This window comes from Equus quagga, chromosome 15 (assembly GCF_021613505.1).
Source record: "Equus quagga isolate Etosha38 chromosome 15, UCLA_HA_Equagga_1.0, whole genome shotgun sequence".
Taxonomy (NCBI): Eukaryota; Metazoa; Chordata; class Mammalia; order Perissodactyla; family Equidae; genus Equus; species Equus quagga.
In genome coordinates, this window is record NC_060281.1 from 40,190,337 (window position 1) to 40,215,636 (window position 25,300).

Here is a 25,300-nt window from a genome sequence, read left to right on the forward strand (position 1 = left end):
CAAGGCTTTCCTGTGTATTGCAATGGAGCGGAGAATCAGAGAAGCTCTACAATCCAGTTGAGAAAAAGCAGCTCACTGCAAAACTTTCATTTTGATTCCAAAAGATAAAGTAGCACGAACTTGCTTGCATTATCATTTTTCCTTTTGTACAAGAAGGGAGAACGGAATCTCTACTGTAATAAGAGCTCCCTAAGTCTGTAGAGTGCTAGGTAGTACTTTACATGTGTTTTGCACATCATTATTTCACCCTCACATCTACCCTTTAAACTGAAATCCTAGATTTTGATTAGTCACAGACCAAACAGTGGCTCAGAGGGTGAGCAGCACCCACACAGAACACCTGACAGACAGACAAGCAGGATGTGACCCCAGGACACACACTCCTGACATGAGGCTTCCTTCCAGTGCCCCCACGCTTCCCCTCAGAGGTTTCCTCTCAAATTCCTTTTCCCATTTTGAGGGGAAAAAAAAAAATCTTTTACTAGTATAATTTTTCATCTCAGCCCTTTTCTTTTTTCCTGCTTTGAAACAGAATTCACTGCTAGCACAAAAAGCTCCCTAGGGATGCGAGGAACGTCAATGGGTTTCAGAGATGGAGGCACAGAGGGCTTCACAGAACAGTCTGCTTTCCTACAGGACCGGCCAGTTTCTAGGGCTGGGAAGGCACCTTGTAGATCCGCAGTCCCACCCTGTTATTTTAGAGATGAAGAGACTGAGAGTAGAGAGGGTAAGAGAAGTTCAGCGTCACTGGGAGATCTTCAATGAGACGCGGTTAGAAATGCACCTGTTAAAATGGGAAGCGGTAGGTGTCTGCAGCCTGTAAGAAGAGCAGCAGAAAAACTGAAGACTGAAATGATCTGTAGTTTGTCAAAACAGTTCAAGGCCAAACACACATGCTGTTTTAGCTCAATTTCTAGTGAAAGGAAAGGAAAGGACACACAGACATCAGAAGTTCTCAAAATCCCATTTGACTTTGGTCTTTTCCGTCAAGGAGAATAAATTTCAGGCTAAAAAGGGTAGCATAGGTGTTGGAAAGGGGGATGGCGCGCAGAAGCCTCAGTCCTGAGCTGGCTGGAACCCACCGCACTCAGAGAAAGGATTTTGCAAATAGAATCGGGAATTGCTGTTGTTGATATCTGAGAAATAAAAAAGGTAGATTTTCTACCACTGGTGCATAAGCAAATGCTAAAAGGATAATTGGCAAATGCTTAGAAGATAAGCCGGTGATTACAGGAACTAAAGACCATTCAGACCAGACCACCCTCCGTTTTCCCTCTGGCAGGATTATCAAGATGAATGAGCCAGGGAAACGTGGTAGGTGGTGCACCTGGACTCTGACGAGGCAGCTGCCGAATATCTCATGATGTCTCCATGGGCCGGATGGAGAGAGCCGGGCAGGAAGTAAGGACAATTAGGTACATTAGTAACTCAGAACAAACAGATCCAAAAAGTGCTAATTAGTGAGCTGACTAACCATGGACTCTCATATGCATATATTAGAGAGTAAGAAACCTGGAAAAGTTGAGAACTAAGCAATCAAGTCAGGAAATAAGGAACCCAAAGGAAGCAAATGAAGGAAATATAATAAAAAGAGAGAAATTAATGAACTTGAGAGAACTAATAAAACTAAAAGCTGATTCTTTGAATAAAACTAATAAGAGACAGGGGCTGGCCTGGTGGTGCAGCGGTTAAGTGCACACGTTCTGCTTCTGGGCAGCCCGGGGTTCGCCAGTGCGGATCCCAGCTGCGGACATGGCATCGCTTGGCACGCCATGCTGTGGTAGGCATCCCATGTATAAAGTAGAGGAAGATGGGCACAGATGTTAGCTCAGGGCCAGGCTTCCTCAGCAAAAAAAGGAGGACTGGCAGTAGTTAGCTCAGGGCTAATCTTCCGCAAAAAAAAAAAAAAAAAACTAATAAGAGACAACCTTGAAAACTGAGAGGCATTTAAATATTTTAGAAATGAAAAAATGAGACATAGCTATTGATGAAGAGATTAAAAACTCTTATGAGAATTCTATAAACAATTAAATGGATAGACTAAGTGGACAATATCCTAGAAAAATATAAATTACCAAAATGGTCTCAAGAAGAATTAAGTGCTCTGAACAGATCTATAACAAAAGAAATCAAATCCCTCATAAAGAAATCTACATACAAGCATCACATGCACACAGCATGCAGGGAAGGCATCAGGCCCAGATGGCTCCCCGAGAAGAGAAAATCTATTATATGCAAACTGTTCCAGAGAATAGAAAAGGAGAGAGCTTCCCGAACAATTTTATGAAGATAGTAGAATTTTGAAAACCAAACTAGATGGATGGTCTAGAAAAGAAAAAGAAAAATTATAAATCTCTCTCACTTATGCACATAGACGAAAAATTCTAATAAAATACGGTAAACAAAGCCTCGCAGTAGATTAAAAGAAAGCAAAAATATCATGATCAGGAATGGTGTAATGTGAGAACAATCTGTGAATGTGATTCACCATAATAGCAAATTAAAAGAGAAAAATTTCCACAAATACTGAAAAAAAAATACAATGAAATTAAACCATCATTCATTGAAAAAAAAAGAAAGTAGGAAGGAAACTTTCTCAAATGAATAAATAAGACAGAAACTGCCACATGTCTACCCGATGTCTATTCTCTCATTTACTCAGTAACAAAATCCTGATGTATATGGAGTATCAACGTGACCAACTAAAATACTTATCTTCCCAGATGTTCTTGCATCTAGGACTGGAAATATGGTTCATTTCTGGCCAGTGAGATGTAACTGGAAGCATACTAGGACCTCTCAGTATGTTCAGATTTCCTGATACACATACCCTCTCTTTCTCTGTCTGATATATGCTTATAAATACAGAAGATTATAGGCTTTGTCTGAGAGTAAGACCAGTCACTAGCCATTAAAAAAGCGATCACAATCTGAGGTTGAATAAAGAGAAGTACAGAAGTTAGAAGAAGGGAGGTGATGTGGCCAGATCCTACTAAAGTACTCTGATTTTGTTTTGGGTGCCACACTGCAATTTATTCAGAAGAGAGCAACAAAAAATTGTAAATGGATTCCAGACAGTACCATATGACAAACATCAAAGGAGCTAAGAAATTTAGATTGGAGAAGGATAGACCTAGTAATGACCCACATCTATTTGTAAGTTTGCTAAGCAGAAGAGACTTAAATAACATGCCTCTTCAGATAAAAGGAACAAGACAGCTAAGCTAAAATTATAAGGATAGATTTTAGCAACACATAAAAAGTAATTTGCTAATAACTAGAGCTTTCAGAAAATGTCTGCTTCAGAGAAGGAGGTCAATATATTGAACAAGTGGCCAATTGATGGTTGTGTAGGATTTTTAAGCAGATGATGAGAGATTGGACAAGGACTTCAAAATCCTTTCTAGCCTTGCGATACTGTTAATCAAAGCACGTAGGAGAAAACTGATTACCCAGGATCTGGTTAATTTCAATTAGAGTTGGTTTGTTTCATCACTGGGCCAAGTAGTATGGGGCCATGCCAAAAATATATGGTAAACCGATTAACACCGACTATCACGCAAAGGGAAGCCATTGTGGTCTATTATAATCACTCAGAGGATGATCACAGGCCAATCAGTTACTTGCCCTGAGCTTCATATTCCCTTGAATAATGAACAGATAGTCTTCAAAATTCCTTCCCGTAGGAGATGAGTCTAATTAGTGGCAGAGTCTGGATTAGAAGCTGGCAAGTTTCCTGAATCCCAGTCTAGTATTCTTTCCATTCTTCTATGCAGATTTTTCAATGATTTTTCCTTTAGGGAATATTTTCGCCTACAGCTATGATAGGCCAAAGCAGAAGCAGCAATAGTCAACTGGCCATGGATGGGTATCAAGGCCATCGGCTCTCCTCCCTCCCTGACAGTTGCCATGGTTAGAATGCGTTTCTCAGGCTCGGACTAATAGTATTCAGGTGAAAGTGAAGTTCATCACTTTCAGACCTGGCCCATCCAACCTCCTGGGTGTGAACCTTGGTGCTTCATGTCATCCTCCATCTGAATGGATAGGACTCCAAGGACCAACGAGGAGTAAAGCCACAGATGAAAGCAGCCTGGGTCCCTGAATGACCCTGATGGGGTCCCCTGACCAGATATACCCACATTGGGCTATGCGCTGAGCAAGAAATAAACTGAAATATCAGGGACTTGCATATTATCCTCCCTCCATATTTTTCCCCCGTCTCATCTATTTGTTTCACCCTTTCATGGGAACGCTGGCACATTCTGGTACCTTCAAAACTGGCATTTCCCTCTTAATTTACCCATGCGAAGTACTCATCCCAAAAGCAAAGACTCTGAAAGTCACTTCTACTAAAGAAATAATTTTTGAATATGAACTTTTGTAAAATTAGTCGACTTCTTCCTTAATAAACATGAGTAAGAATTCCCCAAATTGGTGAGACTAGCTAAGAGTGATATGGATCCATGCCAGAAACATTTTTCTCTTCCTCCCCCATTTTAGTGTCAGGGAGGTGAAATAGGGAACCAAGGAAAAGGCAAATATTAATACAGTAAAGATAGCTAATATTAATAAAATGGAAATACTAGCTTTAAAAAGCAATATTTGCATTTAATACAGGATTATATAATTTTATTCCATTTCTCTCTCATGACAGCTCAATTATGTAGGCAGTGCTGGTATTTTAGAAGTTGGCTCGGGCTCAGCAAGATCCCACGCCTGCTCCAGACACACGCTGTCAGGGAATGGGAGAGCTCATCAGCTGGGTCTCACAGCCCACTCTTAGTACAGTAGAAGATCAAATTCTGTGGGCTAATTAGCCATAATGTTTAAGAGTTCCTATATATACATTAATGAAATGAAAAAAGAAAGAAACTGGTATCTTTTATCTCTCATTAAAAATAATTTTTTTTTTGGAGAGGTATGGGAAAGACAAAATGTATAGATGATAAAATGTCTATAGCAATTATTCACAAACTGACTGGTAGTTTAGAATGATTGTAGTTTGACCCAAGATTAAATTTTTACTCAGTTTTTATTTTATTAGGTTATCTAGTCTTTATATTTACATAAATATTTTATTTGTATATTTTTGCCACAAAAATCAATAGTTACAATACTAATATTTTGGGCCCAGTAGAAACTGACATGCTAGCATTTAAGTTGTGTGATGCAATAAGAAGACTGTATTTTGGTCTTTGTCCCTGGCTGACACAGAGCTTCTAAAACTCTTGGAATAGGGTGATAGAGGTAATAGGAACATCTTTTGTTGTTCATAACAAGCCCCTTTCAACCATAACGAGTTTATGCTAACAAGGTGAGTCTTGGTGGACCCCTAGATAGCTTCAGGATAAGGGCTGGTTGTCAGAGAAACCAACCATGTAATGAGAAGGTTGGAACGTTCAGTCCCGTCCCCCAAACACGGGGAGGGGAGAGGGACTGGAGACTGAGTTAATCACCAATGACCAACGATGTAATCAAGCATGCCTACTTAATGGAACCGCCACAAAAACCCCTAAACGAGGAGGGCTTGAAAAGCCTCTGGGTTGGTAAACACATTGAGGAGCTGGGAGGCTGGCAGGGCCTCTTCCCAAGGGAGAAGGCATGGAAGCTCCCCGTCCCCATACCTTGCCCTATGCATCTCTTCCAGCTGGCTGTTCCTGAGTTGCATTTATAATAAACCCGTAAAGTGTCTCTTTGAGTTCCGTGAGCTACTCTAGCAAATTATCACACCTAAGGAGAGGGTCATGGGAACCTCTCCTGAATTTATAGCTAGCTGGTCAGAAGCACAGGTGGCAACCTGGGGCTGATGTCAGAAATGGGGGCACCACTGAGCGCCTAACCTGTGGGGTCTACACTAACTCCAGGTTGTTAGTGTCAGAATTGAATTGAATTGTAGGACACCCAGAGAGTTGAAAAATTAGTTGGTGTAGGGGGAAAAGTCCCCACACATTTGGTATCAGAAATGTTGAAAGCAGGGGGCCAGCCCAGTGGTGCAGCGGTTGAGTTCGCATGTTCCGCTTTGGTGGCCTGGGGTTTGCCGGTTCAGATTCCGGGCACGGACATGGCACTGCTTGGCAATCTATGCTGTGGTAGGCGTCCCACATATAAAGTAGAGGAAGATGGGCACGGATGTTAGCTCAGGGCCAGTCCTCCTCAGCAAAAAGAGGAGGATTTGTGGTGGACATTAGCTCAGGGCTAGTCTTCCTCAAAAAAAAAAAAAGAAACAAAAAGAAAGAAAGAAATGTTGAAGGTAAAAATGGTCCATACCTTGGCTTTGAGGCTTCTGACGCCTGGAAAAGCTCATTAGGGGCATTAGAGGTTAAGGACAAGCTCCAGAAAAGCTAAAATAGACTTATGGTGGACTGACTCTACTCACTCTTAGCAAACACAAACAAACGAAAAAATGATAATATTAAATGATGGCTGCTACTAAAGTCTAGTAATAAAGATGAATTGCAACCTCCTCATTCTCAGCGGAAATATGTGGATGATGGCGCCTATGCGGCCGCTGCACAGTTATTAGATGTGAAAGCACTTTGAAAATCTCAAGCACTGTGAAACCATAACGTAGCACGTATTTTCACTATGAAGCCAGGGAAAAGCAAGCTAGGCCTTGTTTCTCAGTCCACCAAGCCTCTGGGGAGAAGCTGGATCTATTTAGACCCAAGGCCTAATCCATCATCTCAGGACAGAGCCCTGTGGTACAGAGGCCCCAGGATGGGGCAGCCTAGGACATGCCAACCCTGTGAGTGCTGGCGTTGCTGTGGACAAGGTTAAAATCTCTCTAGGACAGATCTAATAGGCTCCTCCACTGAGGACTCCATCACAGTTTTCTTCCCCTCCCTTCTTTCTTGTTTTTGAAATGTATAAAGAAAAAAGTACACGACCATTCTCTTTCCACGGGTCACTGACTTGATCAAGGGAAATTCAAACCATCGTTTCACATGCAAGTTATACTGCTAATGGCTCACCACATGGAAAGAGGCAAAGGTTATTCTGTAACCATCTAGAATCTAGAGGGTGGGAGGCTATATTTTCCCTGTCTGAAAAGGTCTTTTCCTTATTTAAAAAAGTGTTTATTCCTCTAAGAATATGTAATAGTGAACTAAAAAGTTAAAATCAAGTAAATTGGAAAAGAAAACTATGCGCTAAATTTTTTTCCTTTTGTTTTTTGAAATCATGTCAAACTATTCAGATTCAAATGAGAGAAATAAACTAAACACAACTGCCTGATCTAGTGTGAGTAAATGATTGACCATACAGGTAATCTGCTGTGGCCTTTATTCATGTCTCTGGTCATCCACCTACCACCCAGTAAGTATTGTTGAAGCTCTACTACATTCTAAACCCATACTGAGCACTGAGCATAAAATTATGGACAATAAACCCCATGCCTTCTAATATGGAGCTTATAGACAAGGAGAGAGTGCTCAGAAAACACTGTATGAGGACAGCTGTAACAGCGTAAGTATCAGGCATGGGAGGAGCCAGGGCCTCCATGGAGGGTTGCTCAGGCTGTGCACTGTGCACAACCAGTATGTGAGAATGACTTTCCCTGGAGTTGTGTAACCACGGCCCTATAGGAGCACAGATAGGGAGGGCTTCCTGGAAGAAGTCTTGCCTCAGTGGAGATCTGAAAGATGGGTCATTACCAGCCCAGGAGGTGTGTGTGTGGTGGCGGGGAAGCAATGAGAAAAAGGCTGTAGCACTGGAGGACTAAACATGGGATGGGAGGGAGGGATGGCAGGGATGACAAGGAGGAAAGCAGACAGCAGGTCAGGGTTGGCGGTGGGGAGCTGGTGTTCAGGATCATATCCAGGTTTCTAATTTGTCAAGTGGTGATGCTCCACTGGGGACAGGGGATATAAAAAGAAGGGCAAGTTGATAAAGAAAGACAGGCTCCCAGGTTTGAATCTGTTAAGCCCGAAGTGCCCTAGGACATTCCAGTTCAGGAGGCAGGTGACTGTCAGAATCTAGAGTTCAGCAGAGACGGCAGGAGTCAACAACAGAGAGATTATAACCATGGGTTTAAATCACATGACCCTGACAGCAAATACTACCCTCCAGGGCCAGGCAGAGGAAAACCGGAAAGACACCACGGGAGAGGCGGGCGGGAAGGAAAAGAGTGTGATGACTCTCCGCCTTTCAGGGAGGAGAGAGCTCTCTCTGTCAAGTAACCGCTGAGACATCAAGTAAGATGACAGCTCACCATCCACAGGATTAGGTCAGGAGTGACCCTGGCAGGGCAGTTTCGGGAGTGGTAGGTACAGAATGAAGATTTTGGTGGATTGCAGGGTGACAGGAAGATGAGGAACAGAGACAATAGGCACAAAAGACTGTAAAGCAGAGAAAAGACACTAACCAGAGACATGGGGTAAATTACATTAAGGTTCCTTAGTACAAACAATTCAATGTTCTCCTGTGGGAGAGACAGCAGGAGGCTGAGTCCCGCCACGGGCACAGTTCTCCACACACGGCCTCTCCACCACCCAGTTTGCAGGTTGTCAAAAGCAAAGGCGCCAGAGTGGGTCAGAAACGGAGATGGGCAGAGTGTCTGTGTGCACTCCAAAATGAGATGCAAACAATTTTCAATTACAAATAAACTCTTGGGAACTTTTCCCCCATCTTTTCACCCTCAGACACTATAAAATTCTATAGATGTAGCCTATTTATCTCACTCATGTGAGTGATATTTTTCTAAGGACTTTCAAGGACAACTCTTCTCTGAAGAGCTGGAAACGTTACTTGTCTTTTCGTTGTCTTTCCCAAAACTGTTGAGCCCCAAGTGGAGACATTTGGCACGAATATCACACGGAAAGGTTCTATTCTCCTTAACTGTAAGCTTTCACACTGTGCAAGGCACTTCAGCAGGATTCTCCAGCTCCCCCCGCCCCCACCCCCGCCCAAGAAGGAAAGGGTGCGGGAGGGGCGGGGCCTCTCCAGGGCACCTACCGCTGCTTGGGTGGGTTGCTGCTTCTTGTTCCGTTTTGGCCTTAACTTGGTAAAGTGCTCCAGCTTCTTCCCTTCTTCGGAGGGCAGCTCAGAGATAAACCCTGAGCTCCGCTTCTCCTGTCTGATGGACGGGAAAGGCGGGTCTTCGATGTGGATCGGCACTTCTTCCAGGGCTTTATCTAGATCAAACTCCATTTCTAAAATAAAGCAAAGCCCAAGGCTGAAACTTATTGCATAGAGATTGATTTAAAAGTTCCTAAAAGCACCTGTAAGTTTATTACGGAATACAAACACCTCATTCACAAATCACTTAACTCTCTTTCTCAATATTTACTCATATATAGTATCCCTAAGAAACATCCCAGGCCAGCCCTGGTGGTCTAGTGGTTAAGATTCGGTATTGTCACCGCCGTGGCCCAGGTTTGTTTCCAGTGAACCACACCACCTGTCTGTCGGTTGTCATACTGTGGTGGCTGCATGTTGCTGTGATGCTGAAAGCTATGCCACCAGGATTTCCAATATCAGCAGGGTCACCCATGGTGAACAGGTTGCAGTGGAGCTTCCAGACTAAGACAGACTAAGAAGAAGGACCTGGCCATCCACTTCCAAAAAAATCAGCCAGGAATACTCTATGAATAGCAGCAGAACATCCTCTGATATAGTACCAGAAGGTGAGAGGATGGCGCAAAAACACCAGCCAGGGTTCCGCTCTGCTGTACACGGGGTCACTAGGAGTTGGAATCCACTTGACGGAACCAACAGCAAAAGAAACATCCCTGAAGTGGTCCAACATCCTTGCTGAGGGTGTTGCATGGTTACAAGGAAATGGCTGATGTTAGCAAAACACTCACCAAAGGCCCTGGAAACAGGCCGCAGCATTCGGCTATGGATGCTCTTCCTTTTGGATTTGGGAGTCATCTAGCAATAAAATAGAGAAAGCACTTAGACAAGTATTCACAGAAAACTTGCCTTTCAAACTTCAGAAACATTGGCGGGGTGGTGGTTAGAGAAACATTTGGGATCAATTGTTGAAGCTCAGTATTTTTGTTTCACTTCTTTGGAGGGTGGCTGGGAACATCTGACAGCCTGAGGAAAGACTGAACCGACGCCACATTTCTAAATGTTTACAGTTTTCTCTAAGGATATAGCCAACTGCTTTCTTCTTTCTCCCAACCCTAATCAGTTAAACTCTATTTATATGGTGGAAAGAAACAAAGAATGATACAGAATTTAACTCCAAGCTGCACATGAGGATATTAAAGTGGACATAAAGAATAAGATTGAAAGATTGTAAAAATCAGTTGTTAAATATTGAAAACACAATTAATTATTCATTGTTCATGATCACAGAAACATCAATGCAAGCACCACTGAACTCGTCACTTCAATGATTTAACCAGTTTCACTGTTTGGTTCCATATTTCTGCCACCAAGATTTTGATCTTTACGTTATGGGCAAAGCCTAATTAGGAAAAAGTTGCCATGATTTAGAAATCTGGATCTTCTGTCATTTCTCAGTAAGACATCTTTGATCCTCCTAGTCCTCTAAAATATGAGACCAAAACCCAAACCATGGCCAAAAAAAAGAGCATTTTTCTAGCACTGGTGTCAACTGTTGATTATGTAAAGCCAAACCTAAGGAAGGCATGAGCCTCTCCCTCTATGGGACCACACATGTCAGAGCTGGAGAGAACCATCGTCATCACCAACACAAACAAATTCCAAGGAAGAAACTTGAGTCTTGGTGATGATGAAGGCTACCATTCGTAGGAGCAGTGCCAGGAAGAGACTCGGTTATGGAGGTTAGCCCAGCATCCCTGCTACCACACCACTCGTTATCACTATACAGATGGATGGATTTTAGGGATATTTTAACTGGTTTGATACTAGAAATTGGCTTTTGCGTAAACTAAGAGATAACATAACTGAAAAAACTTGAGTTTGTAGATTTTCATTTCATTTAATAGGTTGTCATCTAAGGCTTTCTCAAAAAAAAAAAAAATCCACCAGGTTGATAAACTTTCTTTGGTTCAAAGAACAAATTGTCTCATACTGAATTTTAAAGCAAATAACTTGACAGTTTCAACAACTTTATGCCATTTTTAATAATAATATCCTTTTGCTATTATTTATTGTTGAAGGAAAAAGGATAGAAAAAATGCTGAGCAATTGTATTGAAGTTCAGACTGGTCTTCCTGAAATGCACAATGAAACTTGCAGATTTGGTTCTTTCAAGGTTTTGTCAAAGGCAGACAATCTGAGGAATATCTATCTATAAAGCCATAGGCTTTGCAGGTTCCATAGAAACAGTCAATCCAGGGCAAGTGGAAAGGAATCCAGTTTCATGGTTGTTCTTCCCAAACCTGGCCTTGCAGTTGGCTGAAGAAAGTAATGTCTATTCATAAGTGAAACCTCTAAAAATAATTAATTCTCAAGAGATACAACCTACCAAAATATATGCTGTGTTTAGTCATGAAAATTTCTTCAAGATTCTATCCACTTTGTGCACAATCACGGTAGGTAAAAAGATCAAGAAGTAGTTTGGATTTAACTTCCAGTCAATTCCTTTAGATCACCACAAATAAAAAGGGAAGAAGTTTAAAAATGCATGGAATGAAGATGTCTTCGAAAATTTTTTCCTGTGACTCTTGATTAGATTTCATAGAAAGAGTATTCATAGGCAAAAATAATCTGGCTCAAGTTTCCCTATTTAGCCTTTATAACAGATATCAAATACACGTAAAACATGAGAATTATGACATTTCAAATATACTATAATTTTTTAAATATATGAAAAGGAATATATATGGAATTATATATCCAAGTACGTAAAATAAATCAATAATATAAAAATATATATAGAAAGAGACTCACTTATAAACTGACACCCATGTGTGAATGTGTCATTCAGTTAAACCTAATTTTATAGACATACTGAGAAACATACAAAATCATCAGGATTTTTGATGGTTGACTTCAACCAAAGGGGAATTAGTTTGTTCTTGGTCCAGCTTTCTAATGCCTCAAAGCCTAGTATACAAAATTTGAAATGAGAAAGACGCATTCTAATGCTTTCATTGCTTTCCTTCATTTCACATGCTCTTTGCAAGTGCAAATAACTTCTAATTGCTTTTCACATAAAACTCCTTCACTGTATTTGACAACCTGTTAGTTGTGAAGTTTTGCCATGTTTGGACAGGGCCAATGGCCTTCTGCTAAAATAGGCAGGACCTGAAATCAGGCTAGTTTCTACAATTGGCATTAAGAATGCAACCCAATTTTAACCATTTCTTTTGATGGATGAACTGTTTTACGATCCGCTTTTCATGGAGTTTAACAATGGAAAGAAAAAAATGAATCTTAATTCTCTCATATTTTTCTTTCTTTTCTTTAGAATTTCTTCTTTCTTTTCTTCTTTATTCCTATGATCCCATTACATTTACATCTAAAGCAAGGGGAAATTTAAGAATGATCTATGATTATCCACGTAAGTATATATTTAGGAACAAATATTCTTGGTTTCTCTAGAAATCTGGTTGACATGCACTCCCACTTCCCCTTCACACAGCTGTTGGTTAGGTGAACTGCATCCTGGGAAAAAAAATCTGGCTTTACCATCCTCTTTAGAACTGTTAACTCTCTTCCCTTTTTGTATCCAGATGAAAGGGTTAATTTTCTGACTGTTTCTTAGCCCTCATTTACCTTCCCTAAAAATTTGTCAATGCCTAAGTATTTTCTGTTTAGAGAAATAACAAAGGGCCCATCAGATGAACGGGGGTCAGCAATTGAAGCAGAAGAAGTACACACACCAAATGGACCTTCCACAAATCAACTCATGGTTAACACCGTCAACTATTACTTTAGGCCTAGACAACATTTTTTATCTTTAAGAATGCATTTTATGAGTAAGAAGAAGCAATTTTCAATATTCTCATCCTCAGGAAATACAAGGAGCAATGTGTTAAATAAACCCTTTAAAAATGTAACTTTAGAAAGAAAACCCTAAACACAGACTTCTTTCTCATCCTGACATCACAAACCATCAATACATCCCCACCATGGCAGACAGTGTGAACGAAATGCATGGCTCTTATTCTCTAGGAATCCAAAAGCAGAACAATGTCTACATTAATCAAAAATCTTCCTCATTTGATCCAATTTTTATAATGGATTTTAAACTGCTCTCCATGTAGTTGAATAGTGGTACGTCCACTTTTACCACAAGTTAAGGACTAACGTTGGAACCTTACAAACAACACAATATTTTTTCTGTTAAACTCACTTTTATCATGTAACTCCTAGACACACAATTTTTTAAAAAACAAGTTAAAGTGTTTCTATGACCATAAAAATAGGATGGAGTAGTTTCCTTGTTCATTTTATCAAGTTTGCCAAAGAATAATAAACAACACTCTCACCCCAAGCTCAAGAATCCCTAATTAATTTTCTTTTCCATGAGGTTAAAAAAATAAAACAAACAAAAAACCCAAACAGTTATGAAGCAGATTAGTAAAATTCTTCTAATACAAGGAGTGAATCATGATGTCGATTTATATAACTCTGGGACACAAGTAATATGACAAGAATCAGTAAGAAAAAAAAAAAGAAAAACAAAACTTGGAAGCTTAAGTATTCATGTCCTTTTTTGTTTTTTTTTACATGAAGGGAATAAGGACTTTTCCCCCTCTTGAATGTTTATACTCTCTTCATCAACACTCTCCTTGCTTTCAGGAACACAGCTGGGGATATTTTAAATTCATGGCTTGTTTTGCTAGCTGAACCGTCTTGTAAAATCCAGTCTTGTCTCTAAATTGCTGCCTATTTCATTCAGGATCCACAGATGCATGACGACACTGCAGTCTCCTGGGAGACCAGCCAGGCAGCACAGAAGCGAATGGAGCACAAGAAGGCAAACTAATACAGCCAGAAACTGCAGAGCCACCAAAAAATACTTACACTTGTACAGCAGAGAGTCTCCATGCAGCAAAAAGGAAGGAAAAAAATATGAATGGAAGAGAGATAAAGCAACAGCATTACCAGAAAAGGGGAGGGAGAGGCACATTCACAAACAAACAGAAAAGCTACATAAAAAGCCTTCATAGCAAAGGAATAAGGCAAGAATGAGGCCAAAATATTATTAGCTTAAGGCACACAATCTAGCTTTTTAGAAGCAGAAGCACAATTACAGCTTGAAAATTGCAGAAACTCTTAGAGATATTACCTCTTTTGCTAAAGGTGCACAAAATGCCATCTACCAGCCTCATAAGGTATGAACTCCATTTGGGGGATGGGATCATCAGCTCCAAAGGCATATGGTGGACAGGACACCGGATGGATATTAGCAAACCCCACAGGGCTAGTCCCAGCCAAAAAGTGGGGACAGTGTACCTATGGGCATGTGTAAGCATCCCTTCCAGGGGTCTTTTACATCATGCCATGTTCCCCACTGCACTTTAGGATGAAGTAGTTTGAATTCTCTCTCCTTCTCAGTCATCAAAGCATTTCAGGAAAGGATCTGATGCCAGGACCTAGCACAGTTATCTACCCACAGGGTAATTAAATGTTGATGATAGCTTATACCTTAGTGGGAATTCAGGTCACCTTACCTTTCACATTAAATCTCTAATTAAATAATTCTAAAAACCTTATTGATCATTATTTATAGTTGTTAGAGCACTTAATATTCTGAAAATTTCCAAAAGAATTTTAAAAAAGCATAACAAAAAACAAGACGTCCAGTTGTAGAATGTCAGCTTTTGTGAACGCAAAGTATGGAGGGGTTGGGGAATTCTTTTCCAAAGCTACTGAAAACATGCTCTGAGGAGGGCCACCTGCTCCATCTCCCTGGGGCTGACATTTTTTTACTTCAAGTTCCTTATTTTTTGTGTGCCAATTTTGCTCAAAATATAACAGGATAAAAATACAGGGCTCCTCAATTTGTGAACGTAACAGTTTAGGTCTCTTGAGGGGAAAGGGGGCACATATGTAAAAAGCATTCCCCATAACCAACACCACTGTTACCATGATCAGGGTCATTTGCTTATCAGAAAGGCTTCTATGAGCAATGTCCTGAAAAAGTCTCAATCTCCAGACTTCTCATTTCATACTTTATTAGGTAATTTTCTTCAACTATGATACATTAAATTAGGTTGAAAACAGCCTTGCTGAATGAAAAGATAAAAAGTAATAATGCATTTTCAAATATTTCTGGATTGCCCAAAATACAGACTCCTCTCCCTCTCTTAACACACATCCCCTCAAAAGCTTCCTTAAAGGTGTGACTATGGATACACACAGAAGAGAGGTACAGCTGATGGTGAAGTCCCATAGAAACTTTTAGACCTCCCTTCTCTTTGTGAAAGGCTAATTCAACAGGACAACTACTTTGTCCCAATTATCCAACTACAGATCATTATAGGTGAAAGTGAGGAAACCTTCAATTGGTTCAACTCCTAAAATGACAGGCAAGCAAAAAATCACTCCTATGAAGGGAAACCATGGTAACAGACAGTTAACTTTCCAACAAAATGAAAATCATTAGTTCATTCTTCTACTTCTTCTGCCCACTTTTTGGAACTCTTTTAACCATATTGACTTCAACATCTCCCCATGAGGATGAGGGAGGGACTAACGAGTGAAGAGAGGTCATCCTCTCTCAAGACTGTATCTCACACTCAAGGGTGGGCATCCAATAGCTGGGCTGGAATCTAGATCTTCCACTTAAGGGGTTGCGGAACTTTGCCCAATGTTTTTGTAAAGTCAGACCTACTTTTCCAGTTTGTAAAATAAATTGTTATGAGGATTAAATAAGATAATGAATATAAAGCGCTTAGCACAGAGCCTGGCACATAGTGGCAATCAATGACCTCACAGTGCTTCAATAATTGGTAGTGATTATAAGCAGTAGTAATATTATCATTTTTTTATTTGGGGAGGGGAGCATGCATGAGATGACTACTCGTAAGCACAAAAAGTTAGGAACAATCTAAAAGCCATTCAAATAAGGAATGGATAAACAAAATGGGATATATTCAAATGATGGAAAAGTAGTTAAAAGGAAAAAAAACTATATATGGCACCATGAACAAATCTGAAAAGAAAATATGGAGTGAAAAAAGCAACTTTTAGAAAGATATACATGGTATGATGCTATTTATGTAACTTCTAAAATATACAAAACAATGCTGTAGTATACTGTCATGAATACATGTATGTTTGAACATACAAAACGAACAGGAAGTGTCCGATAAACTCATGATAGTGGTCCCTCTGAGGAACACGGACAAGAGGGAGACTGTCAGTAGTGATCAAATGAGGCTACAGCTTTATCAGTAAAGTTTTACATGATTTTAAGATTCAATGAATATTTCTTGAGCACCTTGTGCAGTGGGCACTCTTGGAGAAGGGGGATTGGCAGGGCAGTGAATAAGAGATGAGGTCCCTGCACACTTAGTGTTTATAAATTGGTGTTAAAAAAAAAAAAAAAAAAAACCACTGGCAAGGGGCTAGCCCCGTGGCCGAGTGGTTGAGTTTGTGTGCTCCACTTCGGTGGCCCAGGGTTTTGCTGGTTCGGATCCTGGGCGCGGACATGGCACTGCTGGTCAGGCCACACTGAGGCGGCGTCCCACATGCCACAACTAGGATTCACAACTAAAATATACAACTATGAACTGGGGGGATTTGGGGAGAAGAAGGAGAAAGAAAAAAAAACACACTGGCAAAACAAAGACACTAATGTGTTAATGGTTGTCTGTTCAGGTTGGTGGGAACACAGGTATCTGGATTTTTTTGGTGTTTTTGTAATTTCTTAAGAGCTCTCCAAAACACCTATTTAAGAACACTTAAAGCACTCACTCTGGTCACTTGGTGCTTGCTGATGATCTGGACTTAGTTTGCAGACACCCTAATAGAAGCTCCTCTAAATGACCAAATACTACCACTACAGTGGCCACCTTCAGTGGCCTGCCCAGTGGTGTAGTGGTTAAGTTCCCGTGCTCTGCTTTGGCAGCCTGGGGTTCGTGGGTTAGGATCCCAGGCTCTCCCCACCCTCGGATTTTATAGACTTGTTTAAAAAGAAAATTTGCCGGTTCGAATCCCAGGTCGGGACATGGCACCACTTGGCACGCCATGCTGTGGTAGGCATCCCACATATAAAGTAGAGGAAGATGGGCACAGATGTTAGCTCAGGGTCAGTCTCCCTCAGCAAAGAGAGGAGGATTGGCAGCAGATGTTAGCTCAGGGCTAATCTTCCTCAAAAAAATAAAAATTAAAAAAAAAGGAAATGTTAGCTCAGGGCCAGGCTTCCTCAGCAAAAAAGAGGAGGACTGGCAGTAGTTAGCTCAGGGCTAATCTTCCTCAAAAAAACCCCAAAAAAACACAAGTTAATAGCCCAGAACATTTGCTACAGGATTCTTTATCACAAAACCCAGTGATTTTTTTCAAGTTTTTTCTTTTAAATATAGAGCAGAATTCTTTTTGAAACATCTTAAGCACTGTCTCAAAAGTACATAATAGGGGGCTGGCTGGCCTGCCCAGTGGTGTAGTGGTTAAGTTCCCGTGCTCTGCTTTGGCAGCCTGGGGTTCGTGGGTTAGGATCCCAGGCTCTCCCCACCCTCGGATTTTATAGACTTGTTTAAAAAGAAAATTTGTCGCTACTACAACCATCATTTCCATAAAGGAAATTTAGGCACAAAGATAAAAAAGAAGGACACGATCTATTATAAAGAACAGTCCTTTAAATTAGATACATTTTCATGAAAAATTTTCTCTGTTGTCCTTATTTTTCCCATTTCATGTTGGACTGATTAAAAAAAAACTTTCTTTGGACCCTGGAACTTCCTGTGGACGCTGGTGGTGTCCAGCTCTTTACCCAATAACCTCTTCAAATGCCCACACCTATCTTTCTCTCCCGGCTATTTATTCTAAACATTTTCAAATTTACCAAAATAAATAAATAAAGCGCAAGGATAGTATAATAAATACAAGTATACTTTTCATGTAGATTCTCTAATTATTAACATTTTGTCACATTATAGGAAATTCCTCCATTCTCATTCTCTGTGTCTCACACACACATACATGCACAAACAAATTTTTGGTTGAATCATTTAAAAGTTGTTGACATCTTGACATTTCACCTTTAAATACTTCTGCATGGCTATCCTAAAAGTTACATTCTCCTACATAACTATGTATGATTACCACCCCTAACAAAATAGCAATTATGTAATATCTATGTACATTTTATGGTCTATATTCCGATTTCCCCAATTGTCCCTCAAATGTCTTGTAACACTCCCGCCTCCTCTTCCTGGACCCAGGATCTAAAGGAGAATTCACCCATGTTACATGGTTATGTCTCTCTAGCCTGTTACCCAGCACACCCTTCTTCCTCCACCCCGAATCCTACCTTTCTTTTCATGATACTGACTTTCTTGAAGAATTCAGGCCACTGTTTCACAGACTGTCCCACATTCTATATCTGTCTGGTTGCCTCCTTATGATTCAGATGAACCATTTTTAGCACGAACGCCACATGGGTGATGCTGCGAAGTGATGACTGAATCGCAGCAGGTGGCACTCATGTCAGGATGTTCCACTGTTGGTGACACTAAATTTAATCAATTAGGGTGGGGACTTCCCAATTTCTCCATTGTAAAGACATTTTTTTCCTTTGGTAGTTACTAATAACTCTATGAGGTGCTATTTTTAGTCCATGTGAATGAGCCCATTTTTATAAAACCACTGACAATACTTGCCTGAATGAATGAATATAATGGGAGCTACAAAATTGTAACTTTCTACTTCTTTTCATTATTCCCACATTTATTAGATGTCTTTAAAAATCAACGGTCCCTTCTTTAAATCCTCCATATCCTCCTCTCTTATTTTTTTAGTATTAATATAGACTCATGGATTTTTAAAAATTAATTCAATGTATCAAAAACTATTACTATCATTATTCTTTTTGGTGCTCAGAGCGTCCCAGCGGAAGCCATTTCAATCTGGATTTTCTATCTTTGAAATGATCCTATTGGATTTAAAGCCAATCCTTGATTTTTGATACAAGATGTCCTAGGCTCAGCTTGTCCTCTTCTGTGCACTTTTAAAATGGATATGGGTGATCCCTGTTTAATGAACTAAGTTATAAAAATTAAATATCTTCTACTAGATTTTCAGCTTAGTCAATGCTCAAGGGGAACTGAAACTCAGTCATTCTTAATTGATTTACACCCTGAAATATCTAAGCAAACAGTATTATCACAGCTGTAGTTTAAAAAGTAATTTTTATGCATTTCAATTTTTTAAAGTATGAGGCAGTATAAATCTGAGAAGAAGAGATGCCTAATCCTTTCTACGATAACTGTCGGACATCAACAATCTTTAACATCTAGGACGAGTAGGTATGAGGAAGCCATAACTCTGAGAGCTGCAATAAATCGATGAACAAAAGGGGGCACAATCTGTGGAGATTTAGTGAGGTGCCACATTTCCCACTGAACACAACATTAAATCCAGCTATTCACATCACACTCATTAACTTTTATATCCAGAGTCTCATTTCATATCAAAGTTAAAATGGCATCATGATGTTAAAACAAAAACATTCAGGGAGCAGCACTGACGAGAGACTATTGTGAAGATCACAGGAGAGGACTATTTTTAAAGGAACATGATTTGTTTCCTTATTTTCCAGATCTGCCCAATTTTTTTTTTGATGCAAGAAAATAAAATCTTTACCTTCCTAACTTTGTTATGTTTTTTCCAGGAAACAAGAAACAGCTCGCTTTTTATTCATTTTCACTCAACTTGTAACTGATGGGAAAGTAAAATTTCACCCTTGAATGTTCTCTTTGAAAAGCAGACACAATTTAATACATTTTTCTTAAGAGCCGTCCAAAGAATAAAACTACCTGGTACCAATTTCAAGCAAACATCTTACCTGGAGAGCATGTGTTAGTGCTGCTGGGCACAGAAGCATGATGCTTATTAACACAAGGTATGTGCCCCTTGTAGCATTACAATAAAACAGAAAGTGGGAACATTCTTTAACCACTTTATGCCCTATTAAGCATAATGTTATTCCAATAGTAATAAGAAGTTGAATAACATTTTAACATTTTCTTTCTTTTTTTTAAAGGTTTTATTTTTCCTTTTTCTCCCCAAAGCCCCCCGGTACACAGTTGTGCATTTTCGGTTGTGGGTCCTTCCAGTTGTGGGATGTGGGATGCCACCTCAGCATGGCTTGATGAGTGGTGCCATGTCCATGCCCAGGATTTGAACTGGTGAAACCCTAGGCTGCCGACGCAGAGCGCGCAAACTTAACCACTCAGCCACGGGGCCAGCCCCACATTTTAACATTTTCTTAACTGTAAAAGAATGAATAATGGGAGAAAACCCCACTGAGTATTATACCGAGATATTTTAAGACTAGATCTTTGGAAAGCCCATGCAAGAATGAGGAGGTCGGGAGATTTACATACTCTCCTTCAGAATGGACATCATGGTTCAGTGACAAGATGAATGATCAAAATAAGCCTAAAATGCTTAATGTAACATATTTGCTCTGTCCATAGAATATAAGCTCTATAAAGATGACAAAAATTAATAGTTAACACTATCACCACCACCACAAATCAAATTAAATCCCCTAACGATTTGCATTACTGCTTTAAAAAAACTTAAGTCAAGTGAACTCAAATGGTGCCAGGTAAAAAGAATGGATGGTGATTAAAGGGCTTGATGACTTAGGATTCTGGGTGGAGGTTGGAGGGCTGCAGTAATCCGTCAGTAGTCAGGAGGCCTGGTTCTCACTGGATCTCATAGCTCCCTAAGCTTTTCTAAGATTGAGTCTTAAAACTTCTTATCCTAACCCTTCAAGCTCAAATAGAACTTCAGGTAAAGATAGCTTAGCACCCAAACTCTGTAAAACCTGTTCTGGCTTGGAAGCCAAGATCTTTGTCACATCCAGTTTAACTCCTTTTGAACAATATCCCTCCTGAATGGATCCTTAAGAGAGATTCTCCAAAGAGAATTGATTCTCAAGACACTGCTCTCTAAATTACAGATCCATGATTTTGATAGTTATTTGCCTGTAACTTTAGATCATCATTCTTATTAACCCATTGTTTTACCTACGAAGAGATCTGTAAAAAAACAATGCAATATCGTTTGCCACTTTTGATTTTTTTTAATTAGCTTTGATTTCATTTTAAGGTGAATCAACTATTTGCAGCCAAGCTATAGTGGAAAGTTGAATCAAGCGTCTATCAAGCACACGTCTTATATGCCGCTGTGGTATACTATAACCAAAGAAAAATGGTTTCAGAGCATACGGGTACAGTCTCTATTTGTTGTCCTGACTTAATAATAACTACAACAAACCCTATGCCTTTCACTGACTCGACATTCTCCAACATTTAAGGTTTCAACATCAACTGCACACAGGTGGTCAATTCATTCCGCTCCCCAAGGAGTAGAGGCCACAGAACACACAACTAGAAGCATTTCTGAGGTTTTGCTATGGCCATGATATAGAACGCTCTGAAATCTTCTTCATGGAAAGGCCATTTTGGCCATGCTGAATTGGGTATGGCATTTGGGGATTTCAGTTGAGCGCATGCTCAAAGGCTAATGTGGATTTGAAGCTGCCTCCAGAGGAAAATCCTGACTTGTCTTTGTAGGGACCCATCCTACAGCTCAGCTCTGGTTAGAAGGTATTCTGTCTGGACAAGCGAAATGACCACATATGTCAATTTTGATAATCAGATGTGAGGTCCTAAAGCTTGCGGCACTAATTCCTGAGGTTAAGTTTCCACCCTTACCCAACAAGCAGAACAGAGGACCACACAGTGGGAGCAGGGGGACAGGCCCTGAACTTTGCTATAGCATAACTGCCTCAGTTTTCTTCTATTAACTCCATTCACCTCGCTTTACAGTTTTATTTTTTATTTTATTAATTATTAAATATGCCACCTAGTTTCTCAAAGAAGGTAGAAAATATACAAATCCTATATATATATATACAGTTACATAAGTAAACTAAAACATATAAAAGAAATACAGTTATATCTGGAGCATGGAAGTAATTTTTTGGTCTAGTTTCCAAGTATGGTTTTCAGCATGAAAGTCAGTATGATTTTCTTCAGCAACCCATCAAAGGCCAAAGCTAAAAGCCATTTTTACTTTATATTTCGATTTTGTTAGGGAATAGGCTTGACAGAGGGTTGGCCTCAGTCCTGAGAGGTGGAAAATCCTTAGATATCAAGTTCTAGCAGTGATAGTGGTTTCCTTTGAGGCACATAAGAGAAACCGAGAATTTGGAGAGGCCAACAGCTTTCCTCTCTGCATTTCTACACTTGAGCTGAAGATTAATATATCCCAACTCCAATGAGTGTTTCTAAACTATAAGTGGTATAATTAGAGATTAAGATTGAATCACTTAGGCTATCGAGTCCAACCAAATTTGACTGAGATGGACAAAAGCATCAGGAAAGCACCACTTTCCTTTCTTCATCCACCTCCGTTTTAGGTCACTTCTTTTGGTCATTCCCAAATGTCAGCCCAAGTTATTGACGCCACTTGTTCCCTCCTCACTAAGCCTTTACTTCCAGGAGACACTTGGTTAAACTTCAAATTCTATCCGGCATGAAGGAAAACCATTAAATTAAAAGTCAGGGCAAGTGCACAGCCTGATTAAGCAGGACTGAGTTTGGAATGACCACACATGCTCTCCAATGACCACATATGTTCTCTGTACGAGCAGCTTTTAGAGGCAGAGAGCCCTCCATCCTGGGTCTTTGTGCTGCTTGCTCCGATCAGTCCAAACACCTACAACTCAAGCCATCATTTGCCCCATAATTCAAAGAGATGTGGATTTGCTACCATAGGTTGGAATCTCGCTGAGTCCACTGGGAGGAAGAGTAAAACCCCGTAAGGAGAGAATTAGCCTGCAGTCCTAAAGACACCACCCACCAAACTCACACTCAAACTCTCTATGCAAAGGCTCATTCCCACCCCAACCTTCGCCCGGCTTTCCCTCCCAGTGACCTGGACCAGCCTGAAGACCGGGGATCCAGCAGAGTGGGTACTGGCTTGGAAACTGGATCATTTGGAGTTGAGGCCCCAGCTCTGGCCAGCCCCTAACTAGCAGTGTGATATGGGGCAAGTGTGTTAACATCTGTGAGCTCTGAGATTCTCATCTGAAAAATGGATTAAAACAACTACCACACATGGCTACCAGGAGAAAGAACAGGTCACAGTGCATGTCACCCAGTGGGTGGTTGGTTTTTCTCCTTTTTTCCTATTCAACTTGCTGAGAGCTTGGATCACTGAGGACATAACCCATAATGTTCTCATTAATTGAACCTCATATGTTTAAAGATAAGAGCCTTTTCATGCAAAGAATTATTTTCTAGAGTTCCCAGAGAAATCTGTTCCTGACATTTATTGACGGTATTAGCTATATAGAAATCAGTAAGACATAACTGCTGTACCCTTGAGGAGCATAGAATCTAATAGGAAAGTAGAGCCAAGCAAGTAACTATAGTACAAAGCCAAGACATTAAACAAAATTTACTAAGCGATTATCATGTGCCAGGCACTGGGCATTCGATACTGGGATATGTGGTCAACAGCAAAGTCTAAGTCTCCAGGCTCCTCTAGGAGCTTATATGCCAGTGTGGGGAGATGGGCAAAAAGTACTTACATGAGTAAACAAGTTCCCTTCAAGTACTGATAAGTGCTATGAAGATAAAATAGGACAAGATGGTAGAGACACTGGAGGGCTTCCTTATAGGAGGGTCAAAAAAACTTCTGAGAAACAGACATTTGAGTTAAAATTTGAACAGTGGGAAGAAGGTAGCTGTGGGAAGATGTGGTGAAGAGTCTGCCAAGCTGAAGGAACAATAGCTGAGATGGGAGCTGTGGCAAGTTCTAGAGAAAAGCAATAAGGCCACTGTGGCTGGAGGGAAGTGAACGAGAGAGAGAGTAGAACAGGATGGAGAGAGAGGCAGGGCCAAGATCACGCAGGACCTTGCAGACTAAGAGGAAGAAACTACACTTATTCTGGCTGCAATGGGAAGCTATCCCAAGGTTTGACACCTCAGACCCTGATCTGTGTCCTGATGACTGAGTAGAGGATTGACTAGAGAGGCAAGAGTGAAGGCAGGAGTGTGAGCCACAAGCCTGTTTCAGGAATTCAGGCAAGAACCAAGGGTGGCTACGATGAGGGACAGAAGTGGATATGGATGGTAATGGGAAGGGAGAGATTGAGGCTGACTGGTAGAGATAGGAATAAATGGGTAGAATAAAAGGCTATTCTCTCTTGGGATCTCTATCGGGATGGTGAACGCTTGGGTAGGGAAGATGGGGGAAATCAACAATTCTGTTTTGGATGCACTAAGTTTGAGATATCTGTTGGACATCTAATTGAGATGTCAAGTAGAAAGTTGAATATACAAGTCTGTAGCTCACGGTACATTGAGATAAATGTCACGAATGCAGAAAAAGAAAAGTGCTTATAGAGTTGAAGACGCAGTGATCATTTCAGGGAAGGAAGTCTAGGGAGCCCATCTGTACTGTGGCTGTGTGTGGCTGACTACCAACTCAGACCTGGCTACTGAGCCCCAGGGCACATCTACAATTCCCTACTGGACATCACAATCAGGGCTTTGCAAGCACCTCAACCTCATCATGTCCAAAACGAAATCACTAATGTCTGCCCCTTCTCCCACATTCCTCACCTTCAGTGACACCTTGTTGCCTTAAAAATAAACAAACAATATAGAAACAAACCTTTAGTGAGATCTACAAGGCTCATTGTGATAGGGCCTCCAGCCTTTTGACTTCATCTCTCTCCTACCCTTTATTTCTGTCAGATCATAATACAGACCATAATACTATAATGTTCCTCAAACTGCCATGTTCTCTCCTCACTCCGAGCCTCTATACATGCTCCTCTGTCTGCTAAATTTACTTACTCATTTTCCTCCAGCTACCTTCTCTTTCATATGCCATCTCTCATTGTACCAATAGTTACTAAGGGCCTACTATGTGCCAGGCATGACGCTTAGAACCTTCCTCCACGAAGCCTTCCTTGACAATACCCCTCCCCAAGGCAGGCCTGGGCGCCCCTTCTCTGTGCTTCCATAGCAATCTGCACACCTCTAACAGAGCACTTCCTATTATCTCTAACATCTCATTGTATTAATGTGTTACCACCTCAGTCCAAAAATGAGCTGAGGCCCATTTAGAACAGCAAGATTTTTAAAAAATGAGTAAACTAGGATAAAGAAGAAAATAATGAAGCCAGAACTAAGGCTGAATCCAACAAACTCTACTTCTTTAG

At 40.5% G+C, this 25,300-nt stretch overlaps 1 protein-coding gene across 9 annotated transcripts in view; it reads right to left on the reverse strand.

The window, feature by feature from the left end:
• The window catches only part of CARMIL1 (capping protein regulator and myosin 1 linker 1), a 310,460-nt gene that overhangs the window by 26,477 nt on the left and 258,683 nt on the right, over positions 1-25,300 (reverse strand). For all 9 annotated transcript variants that reach the window (XR_006885324.1, XR_006885326.1, XR_006885325.1 and 6 more), the window contains 2 exons: positions 9,804-9,870; positions 8,953-9,149 (listed from right to left, as the gene is read on the reverse strand). Coding sequence is in view for 6 of the 9 variants with exons in the window: in XM_046639893.1 (XP_046495849.1) it covers positions 8,953-9,149; positions 9,804-9,870 (264 nt within the window). In the remaining 3 variants the exon portion in view is untranslated. The remainder of the gene's footprint in view (positions 1-8,952; positions 9,150-9,803; positions 9,871-25,300) is intronic.